Source organism: Wyeomyia smithii, chromosome 2, assembly GCF_029784165.1.
Source record: "Wyeomyia smithii strain HCP4-BCI-WySm-NY-G18 chromosome 2, ASM2978416v1, whole genome shotgun sequence".
Classification (NCBI taxonomy): Eukaryota; Metazoa; Arthropoda; class Insecta; order Diptera; family Culicidae; genus Wyeomyia; species Wyeomyia smithii.
This window is the reverse complement of record NC_073695.1, coordinates 269485454-269509283: the sequence shown is the minus strand read 5'-3', so window position 1 is coordinate 269509283 and position 23830 is coordinate 269485454. Positions and strand designations below refer to the sequence as shown.

Genomic DNA, 23830 nt, shown 5'->3' with positions numbered 1-23830 from the left:
TAATCCTGCTTCTGTTTACGTCGCAGAATTAGCTGCAATTCAGTACACCCTAGGGATCATCGAAAAAATGCCCACGGACCATTATTTCATCTTTACGGACAGTCTCAGTTCCATTGAGGCTCTCCGATCGATGAAAGATGTTAAGCACTCTCCGTATTTCCTGGGGAAAATACGGGACCATCTGAGTGCTTTATCCGAAAAATCTACTCAGATTACCTTAGCGTTGGTCCCTTCTCACTGCTCGATACCGGGTAATGAGAAAGCGGACTCTTTGGCTAAGGTGGGCGCAACAAACGGTGATATTTATGAAAGACCAATTGCCTTTAATGAATTTTTCTCATTCGTACGTCAGAATACGATCATCAGTTGGCAAAATGCTTGGACCAGAGGGGAACTGGGAAGGTGGTTACATTCCAGAATCCCCAAGGTGTCGACGAACCCGTGGTTTAAGGGGTTGGATGTAGGTCGGGATTTCATTTGCGTGATGTCCCGGCTTATGTCCAATTACTATAGATTTGACGCGCATCTCCGTCGTGTTGGGCTCGGGGAAAGTGGTATCTGTGCCTGTGGTGAAGGTTATCACGACATAGAGCACGTTGTTTGGTCATGCCCTGTACACCGTGACGCCAGGTCTAGATTAATAGCTTCCCTGCAGGCCGAAGGTAGGCAGCCGGCTGTTCCTGTTCGTGATGTCTTGGCGAGCCGTGACCTATCCTACATGTCCCTTATATACGTTTTCCTGAAATCCATCTACGCCCCAGTTTAGTCCTATCCCCTTCCGCCTACATCCAACCAAACGACAAGAACACGTTAAGACCCCGGATCCGGAAACAGCAATCAGACCCGCACGATACTCTCAAGGCCCGATGGAAACAACCCAATATGCCAGTCCGTAATATCTTGGCCCAGCAGCGGAACAAATTTAATATGCTGCTTACCTATGGCAATGAAAACCATCAAACAGCAAACCTGTGCTTTTAATGCAAAATATTCTAGCTTTAAGTTAGATTTAGTTTCAGCTCGTAGTCGGCAGCGAGGATAAAAAATTTGCTTTTAGTTATTAAGATACTTTAGAAAGTAAGCTACCAGATATAATTGGCGCCGTTAAACATTAAATTGTATTTGTGCCGTGTCAAATAAATTATAGATGAACAAAAATATAAACGTAAAAAAAAAACAATTGAAAAAGAACGTGTTATCTGTTAGAACCCATTTCTCAAGTCCTAAATAAAAACTGAAAATTGTTCAAAATTCTAATGACGTAAAATCCTATCAAAAATCAACGACTAAACGGACTTTAACCAAGCAGACTGCGAAATCGTGTGTTCACTTTTCCAGCTGTCATCAAGTGTAATAGAAAATTTTCCGCCGGTGGAGAAACACTAAAGAAATAGACAAAAAAACGATGAGTATCCTGTACGCGAGGATGAACACTGGGGAGGATGGACACTGTGGTTCCGGCGATGGCATCCGGTAACAGCTAACAGTTTGACAGTATGACATTTGTTTTGATATTTCCTCTGCAACCTAATACAGCGAGGTGAACAGGGCGGTCTTCATCTCCAAAGACCGTCACCGGCCGGAAAGCGAAGATGAAGAAGATAGTGACGCTTGTTCCGTGGTTTCCGCGCTCACCAATAGTACTTTGAAGGTTGCAGGAAACTTTTGTGATGACTATGTAAGCGTCCTCAGATTATGTTTGTCCCTCATATTCATCAAGTAAACTATCTCTCGAAGAATTCCGATACAAGTAGCAGCACGACTGTAGCGCAAATTGTACCGAAGAGACGTCAGTATGATTCCAAAGCGTTCGACAAGTGGCTGAAAGCTAAAATGTATGTATTCGTAGTCTAAAATTTAACCTCATTTGATTGATCTCCTCTAGAGAGATGGAACGCAAACGCAGGGAGAAAGAACAAATCCGCAAACGACACGAGGAAGCCAAGCGAAAACTGGAAGAGGAACGAAGAAAGCGGGAAAGTGAGGAAAAACTCAAGAAATGGATGGAACGAAAGGAGCAGGAAAAACAAAAAAAGCAAAAAGCTCAAGAAAAGCGAAAGCAAAAAAAGGAAACCGAGCAGAATGTAACCCGAAAGTGGGCCAGCAGTGGAGAAAGTATTACCAATTTCAATGTTTGGTTAAGTCGAGTTAAGCAACAGGAGGAACGTGAGTTTCTGTTTTACAGCGATCGTAACTACTGAAACATGACCATAATAACTTCACAGAATCGAAACTACGCCACTTGGCCAAGCAGCGGATGGAGGAAGAATTCAAACATCAGCGACAGGATCTGTCCAGGATGTTCTACGACGAGTGGCTGAAGTCGGCGAAGGACAAGCCGAAACCGGTTCCGCTGAACCGGGGAACCGAGAGTCTTCGGGGAACGATTTCGAAAATCTTCGTCAATCCGAACCCATGGCAGACGACGGCTGAGTGATTGTCCTAAATGGACAGTTGTCTAATGCCGTGCTGATTAGTAATTAATTTAACCGCCTACTGATGCACTTATATTACAATAAATTTCCCGTGTTTAAGTGATTGTTTACTTTGACGCCGGTTCGGTTGTCGATCCGAGAGAAAAGTGAAGATCCTTTTTACTCTATCGCTGATGCTGTCGTAATTCACTTCGCTTCCCGGTTACAAATCTAATTGAATTGCATCTTCCGCGCTTCTGCCGCTAACTGGGTGCAGTTTGCTAATATATTATTTCCCGCGGGGAAATGAAATAAGCTTAAAGGGCACAAACACAAAACAAAAGCGCTGTAATCTGGAGCACAGCAGCTGTTAGCATTCTATTTAGTCTACAATAACTGCTTATATTACTACTACGGTTAAGAGCTCCACCTCCATGTCTCTAGTAACTCATTTCTCATAGTATGTAAAACAGAGTAACACTAACCTTGGATAATTCAGTCAGCAGGGCAATTAGCACTTTTTATCCCTGCTGGAGAAGTACTGGAAATCTTTAATCTTTTCTAGCAGATTTGAAAGGTTGAAAAGAACTCTATTCTCATTAAACTCTAGAAGGTGTGAAGATTTCACAAGCCTAGTAGACATTAGTAGACTGTTGGAACGTAGTTGATCCTGAAATATCCGTCTCCAATCCTTTTGTTTGGCACACCTTTACTTTCTGGTATATTCAGTCAGAGCCTTCAGAGCCTTGTGGTGGTTCTACTCTATTCGATAGATTTGCTCGATTACTGTTCAGAGTTTTTACTCACTTTTGCCTTTTTTTACTCCACCAAGAAACATTCCTCAGTCTCAATGAAACCCTCAAATGAAAATCCATTGAGTTTAAATTGTTGATTCATAGAACTTAAATAAGAAATCCTAAATTTAAAGTTTATTGTAAAGTTCAAGCTCGAATTCTAAAATGTTGATTCAATACTCTGAGTTCAGGATTGACCATCCTATATTTTCCATTTGAATTTTTTGCTTCTATTCTTAGTTTAAAGTTTGCCGATGTGAGCCGATTCTGGTTTTCGTAATCGGTAAACTGAAATTGTGGTTCCATACATTAAATTTCGGACTTCTCGGTTCGCCTTTCTATATGATTCTGCATAGAACTGTATTTTATATTCTGAATATTGAATACTAAGCTTTCAATCTCGGCTTTATAATTGTGCAATTCGAATCGTGAACTCCGAAACATGAATTCTTAGTTTGGGACTGTTTGTTTTTTTTTTTTTTTTTATTTCTAATTGAGAATCTGCTGGATTTTGAAGCCGATCTCAGCTCTTGTGTGTAGTTTCTGGGTTGAAATAAATATGATACAAGGATGTTGAAATTAGGCATATAGATTGAAAGTTTCAAATCGTGCATCCTAATTGCTGATTGCATTCTAGTCCTAAGTTTTAGACTGATTTTTCAAATTCTAAAACCTGAACTCTCAATCAAATTTCACTTCGCTTGAAAAGTTGTAAACAAATTCGATCCAGCGAAACCGGAGGTTGTGGATCACATCTCTTTCACTTGAGCTTACTCTTTTGACGCATGTGCACACTCGGGAAAAAAGCTAGTGAAAACTTGACTCGCCGGCGCGTTTTTATTCTGTCAGTTCATGCCGTTTCAGCCCCTGTCCCTCTCTAGTGGCTGCCCTCCGTTTTCTCATACGCTTTAGATTACCTCCAATATGTGAAGAGCATGTAGATCAAGTTTGGTGAATATCGGTCAAGCGGTTCCGGTTCCGGCATTATGGTAGAATATGTAGGTTTATACGAGGGCCGGAAGAAATAAAATCCGAAAATGTTTGCTGTATCAGAATATCTGTATTATTTTATAGCAAATTTGAGAAAATGAACGCTAAAGAAGTTTTCACGAGTTTTTTGCTCGCCCAGAACCCAGAACACGCCGAAGAAGGTTTCATGGGGTAATAGGATATCATTTATACACATTTTATCGCATCAAAAAGTCTCAACAGGATGGTCTCAAGCAGCGGAGCCCGGAAAGTAGTAGATAAAATCGGTCCGCACAAAGATTCTTTGCAGCCCGGTACGATCCATCAGGAAAGTTGCCAAAAAAGCCAAGATTTCTGTAAAATCAATGCAAGAAATCATCATAGAAGACTTTACGCATTCCTCAGAGCTAGCGTGAAACATAACTTCATTACGGAGCGAGTAAAGGAGCTACGAGTGACTATTTCGAAGAGATTGCTTATTTTGTTGAGGACGGAAAAAATAATAATACTGTCTTCCAAAGAAAAACTGTTCAGCATCGATGTTGTGTCCTTAAGCCGCACAAACCGGTTCGTTTCACTGAAAAAAATGTGCGTATTTGGTTTTTGAGTCCCGAATCTAAAATCCTGCGGGTTCCAAAATGTTCGGCTGGGTGGTGTCCAACGGTTTGAAAATGCCGCCTGTTTTCATTGAAGCTAATTTTAAAAATAATACCGTGGTGTATATCGTTATTCTGAAAAACCAAGTACTTCCAATTACTCTTAGGATCAATACGTTGTTCTATAACAGGATGGAGCGCTATTTCACGGTTCAAATCGGACTCCACAATGACTGATGAAAAACATAAAGTTATAGTCCAACGATTTGTGGCTTCCTTGAAATTCGGTTCGGGCGTATGTTGTAGTGCGCATCTGCAAAACATTTCATCCTAGTTTGACTTTGAATCGAGGAGGACTACGTTTGAAAGGATGTCATTGATAAAAATTGAGGACACATCGAGTACTTTTGTTCGAAAAAACCTCATAAACATAACATAACTCGAAAATGTTGATAATATTGTTTAAAGTAATTGAAAATGGGATTTGAAGTAATTTAGGCCTCGTTTGATTTTGGCAACACGTCCAAATTTAAATTTTTTCGACGCCTACCGGACTACCGAGAAAATTTAATAACCAATTATATAGCCAATTCGAACAGTGTTGTCCGCTTGGATAGTTGGAACGCTTGGATGGTTGCTGGTGGCAACACGTCCCAATTTTTTCTGTTGAACAAATTGAACCGTGCAAAAACCGAAACCATACATTTTTACATTTTTTCCTGCTGCACCCAGTACTTACCGCGATTCTTAGCCAAAAATAACAGAAGGGTTGTGTGCAAAGCCACGACCGCAAGGTTGAAGCAGAATACTTTTACAAGAAAGATAACCCGGCTGCTTGCGTGTCAGTCATTTTTTCTAGTAAATAAACGTTAACTAATCGGATCAATCGAATTTTGCGCTTCAACAAGGGTCGAACATTTTCAATAATATAGTATGTTGTTTGTCATGGTTGGGGCTTGACAATTTTTAAATTTTGAGATGAAATTTTTCGGATGTCGTGCTCATGACTGAAGGAAAAGATAATTCAGTACGTTCTGAGACACGGTAATAAAGTAAAATTTATAACTTTTACAAATTTAAAAATATTAACCCTTTAATCATCAGGTTTTTACTTCATCCTGAAAAGAACAATTTGTTGTTCAATTTAGTATCGGATAAGTGCGAACAAAGTATTCGTTGTGATAAAGTAAACCGTGAAATGCTGATATAACACTCAAAACTAGACGGCTCACGTGTTGTCAAAATGAGTCAACTTTTCATTGAATGCATTTACTAGTGCCCACTATCGCATGGAGACTGCATTTCACTAAAGTGCTTCACTGCATCAGCCGCTATCGATGCTGAGATCCGCTGCAACTAGTGCATCCATCCATAGTATCCATAGCCATGCCACAGTTGTGGCCGCGATACGCTGCCATTGGTATCCACTGTCCCTGCATCAGCTGGCCCAGCTGCTATCGTTGCTAGAATCCGCTGCAACTATCCATTGCTACGCCACAGCTGTGGCCGCTTACCGCCATCGCTGGTATCCACTGCACTGCTAGTGCTGCTGCTAAGGGAGGACGACTGCTGTTGTCGCCGTCTAGAACTATCATGAGTGACTTCGGCTAAAACAGGTTCCTTTATAGGCCAAATAGCATGTTTTAAATTGCAAGGTATATGATTCTGTCGACCGTGCTTGGAAAGCAATCATATAACGACCAATCAGAGGTCGAATTTTTCGTTTCGACAAGGCTTGACTATTTTCAATAGTACAATAGTGTGAATTTTAAAGTTACAATTATCTTCTTTTGGGAAGAATCTTAGAAGATTTTCCAATCTATTGCTGCAAGAACGAAGGAAATTTAGCGAATACTAACCGATTTATTAGCATTTGAAATTGGACATATTTTTCACTTTTTTCAGTTTTAGATTTTCATTTCACATCCCTATGTAGCCGAACTTCCTGAGAGAAGTATTCTACTTCAAAAAATTGTTTTAGTTTCAGGTGCTTCAATTTTGGTTAAAATTGTAGCAATTGGTCACCATAAAAAATAGTATTTTTTTATTGGTCTATTAGGGTGTCCTGGCTTTAAATAGGGTTACAATATATTTGATTTTGTGTATTTCTTAGAGGGATTATATGTTTTTTAAACGTTCCAAATCGCTTGGTGTCAGGTGGTCACAGCAAAACTCTTCAGAAGTTGTTATTAGATATCTGAACCCTGAAAATAAACAATGACCCAGCTTTCGGGAGTAAAAAGATGTGGCCCAATCTATAACGTTTATAAGAATATATATTCGTAATAGTTGTTTTGTTATCATGATCAAAAAATGTTTAGTTGATTTTTCATATTTCCTATGAAAAACAAAAGTTTTCAAAACGGTTTTTTAACGCTTGGTCGCAGGTGATCGCTGCTATACTCTATTAAAAAAACAAGGCCACAACCGGGGAGCTCTTGGGAGTACTATGATTCCGACTAACAAAGTTTAAACTAATGATTTTGATCTCATTTTCTTCTTTTTTGCCATTTTTTATCTTTATATTTCGATATCTCAGGTAAAGTACCTGCTACAGTCCTGACATTTCGGATTTTTTTTAGTTTAAAAAAAATATAGACAGTCACTTTGACAGCCTATATATTGTGATATATTGTGAAAAACTTGTATAACCATTTAATGAACTTGTAGGGTAGGCTACATGGTATTGACTGTTCCATTAGGATGTCCCAAAAAAAATCGATGTTCGAAAAGTTAAGGTGCTCAGCCCTAAATTGAAAGATAATGTTATTCATAGCATTTTGTAGAACATTTCGACTTTCTAAAAAATCGTTTTCAGGTTGCCCAAACGTGATTTATGAAAAAATGACTTTTTCAAGTTACAAAACCACTTTTTTGCACTTTTTTCAATTTTGTTCGATTCCTAAATTTTTCCATATATTTTTTTATTTTTGTGGGGTTGTTTTTTAATATTTTGCATGGTTTGGTTCAGCATCGTATTCAATTGTTTGACTCACAGAGCCCATTGAACATCACAAAAAAGTGAATTTTTCTCATAATTTGCAGATAAAACCCTTCAAAACACATATAAAACATTTTTTTGACCAAGAACTGAAGTTTTTACTGCAAAGCGGGATTTAAGACGAAAATTTACATGAAAAAAGATCTTTGATATCTTATCGGGGGGCTGAGATATTGGCGTTTATACATGTGATAGAAAACTATGCATTTTGTCAAAAATGCCACTAAAGCTCAATAATTTCGTGGCACAGTGTTTTATTTTGCCGTTTGTGCGTATAATTCCCTAAATAGTGATTCAAATATAGATTATAGCCATAAGGTATGTTCGGAAGAGTTTCAGGATATTCAAAAATGCATCTTTTAATGTAGAAAGATAGGTGATCAATTCACCTATGAGTGAGATAAAAAATTTACTTTTTATTCAAAATAAAATAGACGCAAGGTGTCTTCGACAAAGTTTTAGGTTATCTTAAAACAAGAAACTTTACCGAAGACATCATGTTTCTATCTCTCTCACATATTACGTGCAACATTGAGTTTCCTGTTCGAAGGTACTAAAAATCATAATTTTCGTTCTAACTTTTTTCGCAGATTTTTCCGATTTTTCAAACCTTCTACTAAGTTATCAGCCATCCAAAAAAGCATTTGTTTTCTGAACATTGCTATTTTTATCTCCCAAAATAAAACAGTTATGTACCATATTTGTCAAAATGCATACTTTTCTATCACATAGAAAAATGCCAATATCTCAGCTCCCCGATAAGATATCAAGTATCTTTTTGCATGTAAACTTTCATCGTAAATCCCGCTTTGCAATGAGAATTTCAGTTCTTGATCAAATTTTTTTTTTGTGTAATGTAAGGTTTTATCTAAAAATTATTAGAAATTTTTTTTTTGTGATGTTTAATGGGCTCTGGGAGTCAAAAATCTGAATGCAATGCTGAGCTGAACCATGCAAAATATTCAAAAACAACACCACAAAAATAAAAAAAATATATGGAAAAATTTAGGGATCGAACAGAATTGAAAAAAGTGCAAAAGAGTGGGTTTGTAGCTTGAAAAAGTCATTTTTTCATAAATCACGTTTGGGCAACCTGAAAACAATATTTTAGAAAGTCAAAATGTTCTACAAAAATGCTATAAATAACATTATCTTTCAATTTAGGGCTGAGCACCTTGACTTTTTCAACATCGATTTATTTTGGGACACCCTACTGTTCCATGTTTTCTGTTATGATTTAATTGACGAATTGAGCTCTGAAACGTCAAGTAAAATAATCTATAGCCGTGTAGGGTCATTCCTGTTTCGCTCAACCTGTGGATCGTTGCATTTGGTGCTCCGGTTTTTGAACTTTTTGCCGGTTGTGGTAGATGCGTGACCGTGTGAATGATCCGTTTGGATGACTTTATGCGGTAAATGGTTGTAGAAAAGAGCGACACAAAGGAATTATTATCAAAAAAGTTCAACTTTTTTTTTAGGAACACATTATAACGGACACTTTTCATATGTTTTATGTTAAAAATTTGGAAATTTCAGTTTTGGAAGGTAGGCAACCCAGATCCTCTTTACATGCCCGAAAACTTCTTATTTTATTTTATATTTCATTATTATTAATCTCACATGATATGTACATGATCATATCTATATTACGTATTACGTTACGTTAATCCAATTAAATCATGGTCAAATCACTTGAAAAAATAGCGTTTAAAATTAGTTTAATCACACCCACGAAAACTATACTGCCTATAATCGCATACCAGTCCCACCTGCATTCTTGTCGTTTTTATAGAGAATTTATGGTAAATGTCTATCTCAATATATTATGTCGAAAATATGGGAATAAACCACGCTCAACAGCTGAAATAATTTAAGCAAGAAAAATACCTTTACGCGCTGTTTTCTGAACTCGATGAAAATGAAGATGGGACTGATATGCGATTATAGGCAGTATAAGTAAGTTAAAATCATTTTTTTACCATCTGGAGCATGTTTTTGATTTGAATTCCAAAGATACATCAGTTTATAACTCAAGATTTTTTTGTGAACTTTGAAGCAAGTTTTCGTGAAATAAAACTGAACCATATTTAGCATCGTTTGACATCAAAATTTCGAAATGGAAAAATTTTGAGTTGTGCCGGTTTGCACGAAACCGACGATATTCCCAACTGACTGTAAGGACGTAGCCGGCGCCGTTATTGCAGAGATGCCAGATGATTTAGAAACATGTCTGCAATTGCTCGAAAAGCCGGAAAATCTGCTTGAAATGTGGAAAAAATCTATTTTTGATGCGAAAGAAATTCGCTCGCGTGATGGCGATCATGTCTCCTATTTTGTATGGAGAAGGCCTAATTACGCCTCACAGTGCGTTGAGTGAATGGTATGATGGGACAAAAATCAAAACTTTATGTTTTTTTTCGACTAATCACATTGATGTAATAGGGAAACATGCTCATCAACTTTAGAGATACTTTTTACATAAATATCTTTTAAGATTCGCTGAATCGCAAAAATGTCCCAAACGCCAATTTTCTAATTTAATACCCAAAATCATTCGTTATTCTGTAAAGTTGCCCATAGTAACGAAAAATGCGGTTTATATATAGTACTGGTATGTACTCCAGTAAACCTTCATGGCTATTGGTAAAACTTCTATCGTCTCCTTCATGAAATAAATTCGATAATTCCATAAGGTACTATGAGGTGAATTGGGGTGAAATTGATCACCATTGAAATCCACACATTCTTTTGGCAGTGTGCTTTTTTTCGATATTCTAAAGATAAATGATGATTTCTGTACTGAAAAATATCATTTACTGCTAGTTTGGAAACGAAAATAACGATATTTCAGGTTAAAATTTGTTTATTTTGGTTCACGAGCTGCTTGTTGCTACATTTGCTTGTATTTGATCGTCGTTAGACCGGTTTCAATTCGGTTTGTTGCAAAAGCTCAAAAACAAGCTCTGAAATTAAAATCTTTGTGGTTTCCTGCGAATTCATCAGTATTTCTTCATTGGTATGGAATGATCATTGTTGAAAATTACATTTTTTGAGCTTTTATCAAACTTTTCTCACTTCTCCAGACTTAACGTAATTAACGCGCAACTAAGATTACTAAATTCAATACTATTTTTTGTTATTTGGAAACTTGTTCGATCAAATTTGGTTGAGTTTTGACTGAGTTAGAAGAATTTTTCGTAAATATAAAAAATGCACCGGACATGCAAGGGTTAACTTTGACAGGTATGTGAATCATGCAAAAGTTGCGTTTGAGGACACGTTAACATTGCCTAGTGTTGTAAGAGCAATATCTTTTGATTAGTATTTTTTATCATGAATTTTCAGGTGATCAATTTCACCCCACTGATCAATTTCACCTCATTCCACGGTTCTGCTGAATTCTTATTTGTACCGAATTGTTGAGATCTGACATACGCGTTCTAATCTGAAAATCTCTGTCTCTTAACTATGCTCTCGAACTTTGAATTTTTATTTCTGAACAGCAAAAATAAACATTCCAATTTCTGAATCAAGGCGGGTCTATGTTTAGACTCTGAACGCTGAGTGGATTTAGAAACCCTAATGTTGTCAATGACATTCATTTCTAGTTATGGCATTAAAAATTATATTTTCAAACTCCCTTTATTCGCTAGTTGTTGCGTTTTACCTTTGTTATACTTAACAAAGGTTATAAAATCGGTCGAAAAACGCAAAATAGATCTGAAGACCAGAGGGCCGAGTGTCATATACCATTCGACTCAGTTCGACGAACTGAGCAATGTCTGTTCGTGTGTATGTGTGTATGTGTGTGTATGTGTGTTACTTACAGACATACAGACGTATGTGCCGCAAAATACTAACGCACCTTTCTTATAGAACGCTATATCTTCTATATCTTCTTTCTTGAATGAAACAAAAAATACAGGATTTTTCGGGTCATTTTATTCTGAAATATAGATAATAAGTGTTTTCTTTCCAGTTGCAATTCAAGTTGGGATTATTTTTCGTAGGATACGCGAGTTCTCTAACTTTTCTCTTAACACTACTCATAAGCTTTTGCACAGTGTGTTCTCCGACCATTTTTACCACTTTAAGCCAATCTTTTTTAAATTTTTCAACTTTGTCCGCTGGTTTGACATACTTCCTCAGCTTTGCCTTGGTCAAAGCCCAAAAAGTTTCAATAGGGCGCATTTCAGGGCAGTTTGGAGGATTCATCTCCTTTGGGACACATGTGACAATATTTGTTCTATACCATCCTAGTGCAGAGTAATGGCAGGAAGCAAGATCGGGCCAAAATATTGGAGGGTTGTTATGCTGCTTAACCATGGATAACAACTTTTTCTGCAAACACTCTTTCACGTAAATTTTACCATTCATTGTGTCATTCGTAATGAATGGACGAGATATTTTCCCACATTCACAAATGGCCTGCCAAACCATTACCTTCTTGCCGAATTTTTTCCAGGGACATCCTTTCCCTTCGGTGATGTATAAAATTTCGGTCCTGGCAGAGTATTATAGTCCAGTTTTATGTAGGTTTCGTCATCCATGATAACACACCCCATTTTTTTGGTCAGAAGTTTGTCATAAAGCTTCCGAGCTCTCGGTTTCACAGATTCAGCTTGTTTTGGATTTCGTTTTAGTTGCTTCTGCTTCCGACGGGTCTGCAGACCCATTCTTCCCTTGGCACGCATAACGTTACTCGCCGAGGTTCCAAGCTTTCTCGCCACATCTCGTACTGATACTGAAGGATGCAGCTTGTAGTATTCCTTAACCTTTTTGTCCATTGTGGGATCAACAGGCCCGGGTTTTCTACCACGTCTTAGGGCATCAGTAAATGTGCACTCTTCACAATACTTCCGCAATGCGGTTTGAACTGCTCCGACACTTATTCCTTCTTCTATGGCTAATTTTCTTATAGAAAGACCACTCACGGTGCCCCATTTGTGCACAATTCGCTTTCTTTGCTCGGGAGAAAGGCCACGCATTCTCAAAATTTCACACTAAATGTTAGAAAAAATGACAGCATCTGTTTCTTTTGGATGTAAACAACAGGACGCAGCCAACGTTTGGTTGAATACTGCACGTTATTTGTAATGACGGTTGATCGTAAGTGTATTTATAATTATCGGAACGGTCTATACGATTTTGATGATATTATATGCAAATGAAAGCTACTGAAATAATATGCAAATGAACGCTAGAATGCTACCGAATCGATTTTTGATCATTGGCTTAGATTCTGAGATATTGATCATAGAGTATTTTTTAACACAGGGCATTTAACTTTAAACACAAAATAAATCTGTTGAGGGCCAATTGTTGAGGCCATTGCCTATATACATGTGTATGTGTGTATGTACGTTAGTATCTGTAAATATGTTGTTTATATGTGTATATGTTTATATGTAAAAAATCCCTCTTTTCACAGAATGCATTCTTCGATTTAAGTGTTTACAAGTGCAAATGGAAGCTGCAAACCCTTTTGAAAATCATACTGAGAAATTTTTTTTCGTTAATTCGTTCTAACTGGTGCAAATAAATGAACCTTTTATTTTTAATAGGTTTTTACTAACAATATTCAATAGATTTCAGAGGAAACTGCAAGCTTATTTAAGTCCGGTTCTCGTTTACTTGATACACTTCGCTTTTGTATAATATAAATATTGTTTTCAAAATTTATTTTAAATTTATTTAAAGGTCAGTGATCCTCGTTTTGGCAGCAAGTTTTATAAAGCTCTGAAAGTGTTTCAGATTTTACCATACAGCCTAGGTCTCCAACAGAAGTTACGTTCCCGAGTACACTTTAAACAGTCAAAATTCTTAAGTCTTGCGTAAAACTTAAATTTTGAAAAAAAATGCTTTTGGAAGAGAATTAATTTAACAACTCTTAACAGCATGACATTTCAACAGCAGTTATAGGAGTTTTAATGAAATCTTCTAGCACTTGATCTTCACAAATTTTATCAAATTTTTTGTTGATTTCTTGAAATACGTATGATTTAAGCAACTTTTCTATGGTAACAAAGCATTTAACGCGCTGTATAGGGTAAGTGAGCCAGCTATGGCAAGTGCACCAGTTATGGTTATATCGCATCAGCGCAATGGTACCAGTTATGGCAATACACCATTTAAACTCCATAGGCCATAACTGGTACATTTCTTAGGTATTGCCATAACTGGTAATTCTCCCCTAGTTCTGAACTATAATTTCTTAAGAGCAAGTTTGTAGGACTTTGCTGCAACCCGTAGGATATATTCGATGCTAATCCATAATCTATAATCATTATGTTCTTTTCTGGGTTTCGCGATTTTTGAAAACAAAGCCGCTGTGGTATTGAGAATGTATGTTAGAACCTGATTGAGATTTGATTCAGTAATGTTATTTGGTTCACCCTCTGGAAAACTATCTCTTGAATTTAATTTTAAACGATTTATGGTTTACTGGCATAACAAATTTATATGTAGTAATAGTTAGTATAACGAAGGTTTCTGCACTGCTAGGTGGATTAATTCAGGTTTTTACTATGCAGCGCACTTTAGAACAAATCGAAATTTTTACAGTTTGAGTTTTAGCGAAACTGATATGATATTTCCACTTCTCCGGAGTTCTAAACATAGCTCAAGCTAGCAATGTCGAAAAAAGACTGACGATTATCTTGATTTGCTTCAGCAAGCTCACTTAGCTGGAATCACAGACTCCTATCATGTTGTGTATCATTCCACCCTCTCAGCTCAGCGAAAGCCCGCTCGGTTTCAACGGAAACGCTTCAAACGGAAACGATTTACTTCGTCGGCTCCTGTGCGGTAGGTACCTGTTGCACTGTGTTTATTCAGGGTGGTTTTGCAACAGATGTTATTTCCGTGATTGCTTGGATGGGTTGAAAGGAGATTTTTTCGTAGTCTGTTTACAAAGTGAAATGATAACTGTGCCACCAGCAGCGGCAGTATTGCCATCATATACGGGCAAAGCAACCGTTGATTTTGAACGAGGAAACAAATGTTGGTTTCCAGCCAGATTGATTCGGATAACGAATGCTTTGATTGTGTCCCCTGAGCTACCGAGCGTCTCCAGCGAAAGCAACAGAACTAACTTCCAGGAACTATGAACTCCACCAACCGGCCCAAAGTCTTCGGTAATCTTTGCTTTGTGGTTGTGTTTGAAAGATAACTTTCACTTTTTTCTGGCTTGTTGGGTGCGGGACAGTTTCATCTTCCATCCCGGTCGTTTTATGGGTGCGTAAACACAAACAGACAAATAATTTTCCATCCGAACGCACGATTGTCTCTGTTTTCCTTTGACATTTCAACTCCGGTGTCCGAAGAAAATAAGAAAAAAAAGTAAACGGAGATGACGATGTCATTAGTGACAATCGGACCAAAAAAAATCCCATAAAACCATTCATGGGTTGATGTTTGGGGAAACAATTCCCGCAATAGAAAATAAAAAAATATATTTCCTCAGTTGTTTTTTTTTTCGCGGTTGCCTTCTTGGCTCAACTTTCACCGCACAGATTTTAGATTTCACTAACTTTTCCTTTCAACTTTTCCCCCTCTCTCCCACAGATGTCACAGCGCTTGTCGGTTGTTCATTCGCAATGATGAAACCATTGTGGTCAGGAGGCAATAATGAGAACACCGCGCATAATAGCACACGAGATTAGAATCTTGAAGTGGTCTGCGGTGGCCATCCCCGTCATCTCGTGGACACGGAATACAACGAAGCAGCAGCAGCAGCAGCTGCGTGCTTGCGGGTAAAGAATCGCCAGAACACCGAACCTGGAGAAGTTGTAGAAGCTAGACAGACTGAACAAGACGGAACAGGGTGGTTTTTCTTTTTCGTCCGTAATTTGTCTCCGGTCTCTTTTTGCTTGAGCGGCCCGGATGTAACCAGTCATAGCAGGCCAACGGGTTTTTTGTCTCCTCTCCAACTTTAGAGGGCAACCGCCACAGGTAAGCGCATCGATTGGCCGTTGGAATAAGTTGAAAAACTTTTAATTCCACGCAGTCTACAGTCAACGCAGTAGGCCAGCAGGGGGATCACGTGTTGCATGCCGACTCCGGTGCCAATCGATCCGGTCGGCGAAGAAGAAAATGACGAATGATACGAGCAAAGCGACAAACGCCACCTACGATCAGAGTAACTGCAAAAAGCGCGAATCTTGGCACTCGAATGGGGATGTGACGGGTGATGGCGGGCCGGATCCGGGAGGAGACGACGGTACGGATCCGGACTTAGGTGCAACCGGAAACGATCGAGCCCAGGAAACGACAGCTCTCAATCCGAAGGGCACCAATCGTCCCAGTGGCGGCGGTAAGGAGCGAACGTTGGTGGTGGCTCTGACGGGGGAACGCCGGCGGGAAACCTGGAGCCAGAAGACGGAGTTCCTGCTAGCCGTCATCGGGTTTGCGGTGGATTTGGGTAATGTTTGGCGCTTTCCATACATTTGCTACCAGAACGGGGGTGGAGCTTTCCTCATACCCTACTGCATTATGCTGCTGTTCGGGGGGCTGCCGCTGTTCTACATGGAGCTGGCCCTGGGGCAGTTTCATCGCTGCGGCTGCCTGACGATTTGGAAGCGGATTTGCCCCGCTTTGAAGGGTAAGTAAGATTGAAAAATCGAAACTATTGAAGTCGGTTTTTTCCTCTTTTCTCCAATATGGATTTCTCCTTTGGGACGGCGATGCTGCAATCATTTACTGAAATGAATAGTTCCTAGTGGAATCGCTCAATCGTAGCATCTTTAGCTCTGGACGATTTTCACTTGCGTCTATCATTTTCTTCCGGAGGTAGCGGTTTTCCATCACTTTATGACGATGCACAGTGGTCCAGAAAGGCAAAAAGTGGAACTTTATTCCATAGCGCGTTTCACCTTCATCCTAGCTTGAAGTGTCTTCGGAACAACTGTTTGCATGAATGATCCGCATAATCGCAAATTTTCAAAAAATATGAAAAGTTTACTATACTAAAAATAAAAAAAAATAACTTTTTTGTGTCAAGAGATAGAAGAATAGTTTATTCAGCAAAGTTGTAGAAAACTCAAAAATATGAAATTTTGTTGAACAAATGAAAATCCTATCTTTTTTCGGTACACAGTTGTAAAGTATATTACATGGAAGTTACTTAAAAGTCAGTTTTTTGTACTTAACTTCTGTTAGTTGCATTTTACACGGAAGTGTTGTTCGGAGGAATTGTTAGGACACACAAAACACACATTTTTGCCAAGGAAAATGAATCTCCAGGATTTTTCCTTACAAAGTTATATCACATTTTAACTTATTTTTATAACTTATAACTTGAACAACGTATAGGTTAAAAAGGGGCAAGTGGAATCATGATGTCAATACCTTTCCTTGAATTTAAGCTGAAGTACTATAAACTCCTTTAGGTTCGATTTGTCCTTATTCATCCATATTAGAGTACGGCGAGCATATGTTGCAGTAGGTTTTTATGTATCAAAAATAGTAACTTTTTTGTGTTCAGAGATAGAGGAATAATTTATTCGGCAATGTTTTAGAACATGAGAAAATATAAAACTTTGCTGAAAAAATGAAAATCCTATCTTTTTTCGGTACAGAGTTACAGAGAATTTTCTGTAGAAGTTACTTAAAAGTTAATTTTTTGCATTTAACTTTTGTTAGTTACATTTTACAAGAAAATGTTACTGTAGAGAAGCATTTGGACATACAAAACACACGTTTTTGTTGAAGGCCACACATCTCCAGGACTTTTCCTTACAAAGTTATAGCATGATTTAGTTTATTTCTTCGATAACCTTAAGGACGTATAAAGTAAAAAGGGGCAAGCAGAATCATGATGTCAATACTTTTTCTCAAAGTTCCGCTCGTGTGATCAAAACTGTTATAAGTTCCATCCGTCCCATTCACCTAATCTTTATTCTATACGTTGTTAAAGTTATCGAAAAAAAATGCTGAAATGTGCTACAACTTTGTAAGGATAAGTTCTGGAGATGTGTGGCCTTCAACAAAAACGTGTGTTTTGTATGCCCAAATGCATCTTAAAAACAAAGCTTTCTTGTAAAACAAAAGTTAAGTACAAAAAACTAACTTTTGGGTAACTTTTATAGAATATACTCTGTAACTCTGTACCCAAGAAAGATAGCAATTTTGTTTGTTCAGCAAAGTTTCATATTTTTTCACGTTATAAAACTTTGCCGAATAAACCATTCCTCTATCTCTTAACACAACAAAGTTAGTATTTTTGATATATGAAAACCTACTGTAACATATGCTCGCCGTACTCTTATATGAGTAAATTGTGACAAATGGAACCTACAGGAGTTTAAAGTACTTCAGCATAACTTTAAGGTAAAGTATTGACATCAATATTCTACCTGCCCCTTTTTAACCTATACGTTCTTGAAATTATCGAACAATTAAGCTAAAATATGATATAACTTTATAAGGAAAAATCCTGGAGATATATGGTTTTTGACACAAATGTGTGTTTTGTGTGTCCTAACAATTCCTCCGAACAATACTTCCGTGTAAAATGCAACTAACAGAAGTTAAGTACAAAAAACTGACTTTTAAGTAACTTCCATGTAACACACTTTGTAACTTTGTACCGGAAAAAATGGGATTTTCATTTGTTCAACAAAGTTTCATATTTTTGAATTTTCTACAACTTTGCTGAATAAACTATTTTTCTATCTCTTAACACACAAAAGTTTTTTTTTTATTTTTGGTTTAGTAAATTTTTCATATTTTTTGACAATTTGCGATTATGCGGGTCATTCATACAAATAATTGTTCCGAAGACACTTTTAAGCTAAGATGAAGGTGAAAGGCGCTATGGAATTAAGTTCCACTTTTTGCCTTATTGGACCACTGTGCGATGTGGACTATCCGCAAATATAATTCTTCCGGTTCGGGGATAAAAAGAGATCATAGGCAGCTGTGTGATTACTGTTAAAGTTGCAAGACTTTTTTCAAATTTACCCGCTCCAATCAGATTGGCGTTGAGGTTGCGGTTGAGTTTTTTTTCAGCGAATTTTCAACAGTTTCATTGTTACGAACGTGCTAGTAACTTTAATTTTTTTTATTCAATCTTCTTGGTAATATTTTACTTTTATAAAAACACAGCTTAGTTCATCTCTCCGAATCCTAGTTTTTTCTGCTTTTCTACTGTTCATTTTTAATAATTTATATAATTTATTATAATTTATTGTATATTTGCTGCTGAAGTTGCGTAGTTCTGAAAATCATCAATAAAATTTCACTGGACACTAAAGCACACATTTTTCGTTGAAACTGCTAAACTGCCAATCATAGCAACCAACGGTTTCTTTGTTCAGCCTACGGAGTGTCAATTATTCTTGTCTTGTCTTGGATTGTAAAGTGATGAAAAAGACAAACCAGTGATAATCTTACTAAAATAACTGCTAGAGCTATTCGAGAGCTACAAAAGAGAAATTATAATAAGACATCTTCAACCGTTTCGTTAGAATTGATACTTCAACGTGGCAGGTTTCTTCCCTTTCCCACCCCGCAAACCAAACAGGACGCGAAACAGTTTGATTAGTCTAATTAAATCGCTCAGTGACAAACCTTGGTGCTGACGAATTACGAACGTGACATTCTGTGTTTTTTTCTCTGTTCGAATGCCTCACACTCCCCCCCCCCTCTCGTCTCGTCGCCCCTATACTTCCGGTCGCGTTCGTAATCGGTAAAGTTTTTTATTTTTCACGGCTTGACTTGTTGCACAGCACACCTCCGCCGTTCGTGTTGTCCACGTTCGGCAACCGATGGGAAACATCTTTTCAATTCCGTTTCCAGTTACGCAGCCAGCACAAGTGTCTGCGCTTTCCACCCGAACGGGGACACGACCATAGGGAAAATGGAAAGGAAGTAGAAAGCACTCATTACGGGATGATTTACCACCCGAACCCGGGCAGCCACCGCGGAATTCAACATCGACGGCGAAACGCGTCCTTAGTAGAATCGGCTAGTCCCTTCTCCTCCTCGATTCCAGCGGCGCATTGAATTGATGGAAACGGTAAAACTAAGAAGGCGAATTCAAATAAGCCGCATCTCGGTGCAGAACACGACAGATCGTAAAACCTTCGCAGGCAAGAAGTCAGGTGGAGGGTATGGGGGTGTTCTGAACGGTGTGGTGGCGCCAAACTGATACCGAAGGTAAACACTAGACACTAGAGCTGCTGACTCCGTCGTCAGTCAGTTCGAAAAAATGTAGGAAAAGACGCGAAGAAAAGACGATCGTTTGTAGAAAGAGCGAAAAAAAGTATCAAAAAGGTAATAAAACACGTTCTAATATATTCTGCGAAGCTTGCTTCGATTGGGCGATGAATCTCGCAACCGAAAAAGTTCCCCGAAAGTAAGCAGTTCAGGTTAGCTTTAGTGTTCGTTTTTTTTTTTGCTTCGCTTCGATTGGGAAGTGAACCGGAAAAAGGGAATCAGTGAATCCGGGGACCCTGAAGGACGTTTGATTTAGCTAAATGCTTCAAAACCGGAAGGGATTGCTAGTTCGCCGTCGAGGGAGCGATAGCATTTGTAAGGATTCTTTGCAAAGTAAAATTGCATTACGAACCAATTTTACAATCAATTTGTCACAAGCTTTATATTAACACTCGAAAATTAACATCGGTTACCGCTTGCGAGGCACGTTTGCTAAAACGACATGATAAATGGTTTATTTCACGCTCATGGCCTACTGGCTTCGACGCGCTGGGAAGAGAAAGTTAACCGGGGATGCAACAGGAAACCAAAAATCAGGCCAAACTCCTTCATCGCCCCCGGTCGACGCTATGGCGCTTGGGGTTCTGCAAGCTACTGCAAGAGGTCTCGGTCTCAAGACTCTGTCAGACTGCCAGGATAATAACTTTAAATTGTTTATGAATAGACAATTTGTGCTGTGTGTTTATCGTTGACGCAGCCAATACGGCAGCTAGTGGAGCAGCCGGGAACTGGTTTTTGCCCTTCGTCATCGTTGCCTATCAAATGATGGTGGTAGTACGGTGAGGAACCGAATTTCGGCATGTCATTGGAGTGTTCGGAGCATCGCCTACTGCTCCCACGACAGTTTCACACAAAAGTGAGTCATCTCGTAAGACGTTCCAAAAAGTTCATCCAAACGCCGGTGATTGAAGCTCCACTTTGCCCTGTATTGATTGCCCGGATTGAGATGGTGAAAAATTGAATTAAAATTTATGTGTCACAAGAACGAATCCGTTCGGGAGTGTTCATCTACATCCCCAACCCGCCCCTCTGAATCTCATGAGCCGGGAACGGGTGTTCTAAATTAGATCAGATATCCTGACTTAGTTGGATGTCCTTGATAATTGAAGTGAAACTTCAATCGATCTGGCCTACTGGAGTTGAGTCGGGCTTAAGTGTTCGTGTGGGAGCCGTGGCCGTGGGCAGGGTTTTTGTTTTGGTAAGAGGGGGTTCAACCAAATGAATTTTTAGTTTTGAAAAAAGATTGATAAATGATTGATTGATACAAAAATAACTCCGCGAAAATATGTTGTACCAGATTCAGTTAGGAAATATTTAACCACATGGTTTCCACACAATTGACGCATCATTTCGTGTAAACTCGGCAGCACCCCCTCAGAAATCAATGAAACACGCTTCGAGGCAAAATCATACTCATTTCTCGGACAAACTGTGAGAGCTGAACGCAAGTAAAAATGCTACTTAAGAGTTGTCAAACGAACCCTCTTTTTTAAGATAATTAAATTTATAAAATGAAGTTGAATAATTCTTCTCGTAAAAAAATTTCATTCTCATCAGAATATAGGCTTTTGATAGGCAAAGCTACAATTCTAGTTTTAATACGACTACATGCTTTAAGGTGTAAACAGTTTCGATAGTGAACTAGAGAAACGTCGAACCAAAATTTATCCAAGTTGAGCTGAAAAGTAAAACAAGAATTATTATTCTGTTTGGTAAAATTTCATTCATTTCGTTGAAAAAGATCACGTTTTATTTTTGAAATGCATAGATAAAGTCTAGAATAAATAACACCGAAAAGAAAATAAGAAGGAATATTTTCAATCGAAGTTTTTATGTATGTAAATGGATGTTGAAAATTATTATATTATTATTACACTGGTGCACAAAAGGGAAAAAATTATCCTGAAGCTCAAACTGAAGAAAAGAAATATAATAACTTTTCAACCGTACATGTGAATTTTAATGCTTCTAGCCGTCTTGGAAGGGCTTCAAAAGGCCCCATTTACTCGCTGGGTAAGTCTTTTCCTCACTTGCTTACGGAAAAACTTCGCACTTCTAAGATTAAAAAGCTATATTTAATTTTTTCCAGTTTGAGCTCAGGGTATTTTTTTGTCGCTTTTTAGATCACTGGACGGATTTTTTGATTGGTTTTAAAACCCTAGAAGGATTTCAAAAACCAATGTCCTAATCGACAGGTAAAATACTGCCCAAGATTGGAATATTTTTTCAATACTAAACTTGTTAAAATTTGACTTAGATACTTATTGCCTATAATCGCGTACCAGTCCCATCTGAAAAATCATCGATTTGAGAAAACAGCGATATTGAAGATATTTTTCTTGTTTTGGGTATTTCACCTGTTTGAGGGGGTTTGTTCCTATGTTTTCGGCATAATATGATGAACTAGATATTTATAATATTCTTTATCAGAAAAACGCATTTTTCGTGAAAATTCCAATGAAAAATAAAGTAGAGACTGATATGCGATTATTTAAACCATCGAGTAGCAAAATAATCGTATAACAGTCTCGCTCACAATCGCTCTGCTTAGAAGATATAGTATTTTTCTCAAGTAATAATGGGCACATATTTATGTTAATTTACTAACCATTACCATTACTTACCTCTACTTTGGGCCGTTGTCGAAAAAATAGCAAAATCTAAGGATATAGTCTGAACGCTAAATATCTAAAAACGTTTAAATCGGAATTGACACCTCACAGAAAGAAGCATTGCTCAAGACTATTGAGCCTTGAAAGCCACGAAGCCTTTCTAGGACGAGCTACTAAAAGAAGTTGCAGTTTCAGTGTCTATTTAAAATTAACTTTTGTGTGGAATTTCTTTGAAACAACCTTGTATTCAATAATGTTTTTAACAATAAACAGCGTGAGAAACATCACCAAACATTATTGACATGGATTGATGGATTGAAGAAAAAAAAATGTCCATACTCAGGAAAAAGATTTGGCGGGACTGATATGCGATTTGTTTTAAGATTGGATAATTTGACCTCACCTTTTTTCTGACTTTTTGGAACCAAACCAACATTTTTGTATTCTTTATCGATAGTAACGCAAGAAATAGATGGAATCTGATATTTAACTCAAAAATGATGAAAATACATATGGGACTGATATGCGATTATAGGCAGCTTAGTAAGTGGCGTCTTTTCCAAAGTTGTTGAGAGGATCAAGAGCTTTTATTTGGTGTACAGTTTGTCTTGAAATTTAACCGCTAGAGTGTATAAAGTTTCGATTATTTTGAATATTATTTGGCTCGTGAATACAACCACTGAAAAAGTTATGGATTTCAGTGAAGGATGATATGCATGGCGTTTAAGGTATTTTGAAATAAATTCATCTCATTAATCCAACCACTCAGAAAGCTGCGATATCAGGAAAGTTGTTCAGAAGGTCGAGAGTTTTTAATTGGCGAATGGTGAGCATGAAGTGTACTGTATTTTCCACTCACTTTAGCTCGTGAATTCAACCGCTTAAAAGTTGCGGTCTTAAGCAAATTTGTTCAGCAAATTAAGGGCTTATGGTTCAGGAGCAGATTGGAAGGGAATAGGATCTTTAATTTCGATTGTATAACAATAATTCTATGCAAAAAATTTTCATCCGATTTTTTGCTCCGACCGTAGTCAAAATCGCTATAATTGATTTTTTATTTTTCTTATTTTATTGAATATAATGCGAGTCAAGCTATTTTTTTATTTCGAGCAGAAAATTTGGGGTTGATAATTAAAAAATGTACTGAAGAAATATGTAATTTATAATTATAGAGAATTTTTAGACGAGCATTTTTTGTTTGGCTATAACGATGACACTTTCTGAA

General features: G+C 37.8%; 2 protein-coding genes across 3 annotated transcripts in view; both read left to right on the top strand.

Moving 5' to 3' along the window:
* The window catches only part of LOC129725907 (sodium-dependent serotonin transporter), a 138124-nt gene that overhangs the window by 50486 nt on the left and 63808 nt on the right, over window positions 1–23830 (top strand). The window contains exons 2-3 of the mRNA XM_055682336.1: window positions 15341–15727; window positions 15783–16376. Of these exons, the coding sequence (XP_055538311.1) occupies window positions 15869–16376 (508 nt within the window). The 5' untranslated portion in view covers window positions 15341–15727; window positions 15783–15868. The remainder of the gene's footprint in view (window positions 1–15340; window positions 15728–15782; window positions 16377–23830) is intronic.
* LOC129725908 (uncharacterized) lies at window positions 1319–2534 on the top strand. Of its 2 annotated transcripts, none has more exons than XM_055682338.1 (5): window positions 1319–1473; window positions 1537–1678; window positions 1738–1835; window positions 1907–2166; window positions 2226–2534. In XM_055682338.1, the coding sequence occupies exons 1-5, from the start codon at window positions 1406–1408 to the stop codon at window positions 2435–2437; spliced, it is 780 nt and encodes a 259-aa protein (XP_055538313.1). In that variant the 5' UTR covers window positions 1319–1405; the 3' UTR covers window positions 2438–2534. The 2 variants fall into 2 exon arrangements, with proteins under 2 accessions (XP_055538313.1, XP_055538312.1); XM_055682337.1 differs by having other exon boundaries at window positions 1886–2166.

Coding starts and splice junctions, on each gene's coding strand:
- LOC129725908 (XM_055682337.1), top strand. CDS start 1,406: ATGAGTATCCTGTACGCGAGGATGAACACTGGGGAGGATGGACACTGT. Junction 1,679..1,737: donor GAAACTTTTGTGATGACTAT/GTAAGCGTCCTC, acceptor TATCTCTCGAAG/AATTCCGATACAAGTAGCAG. Junction 2,167..2,225: donor AGTTAAGCAACAGGAGGAAC/GTGAGTTTCTGT, acceptor ATAACTTCACAG/AATCGAAACTACGCCACTTG.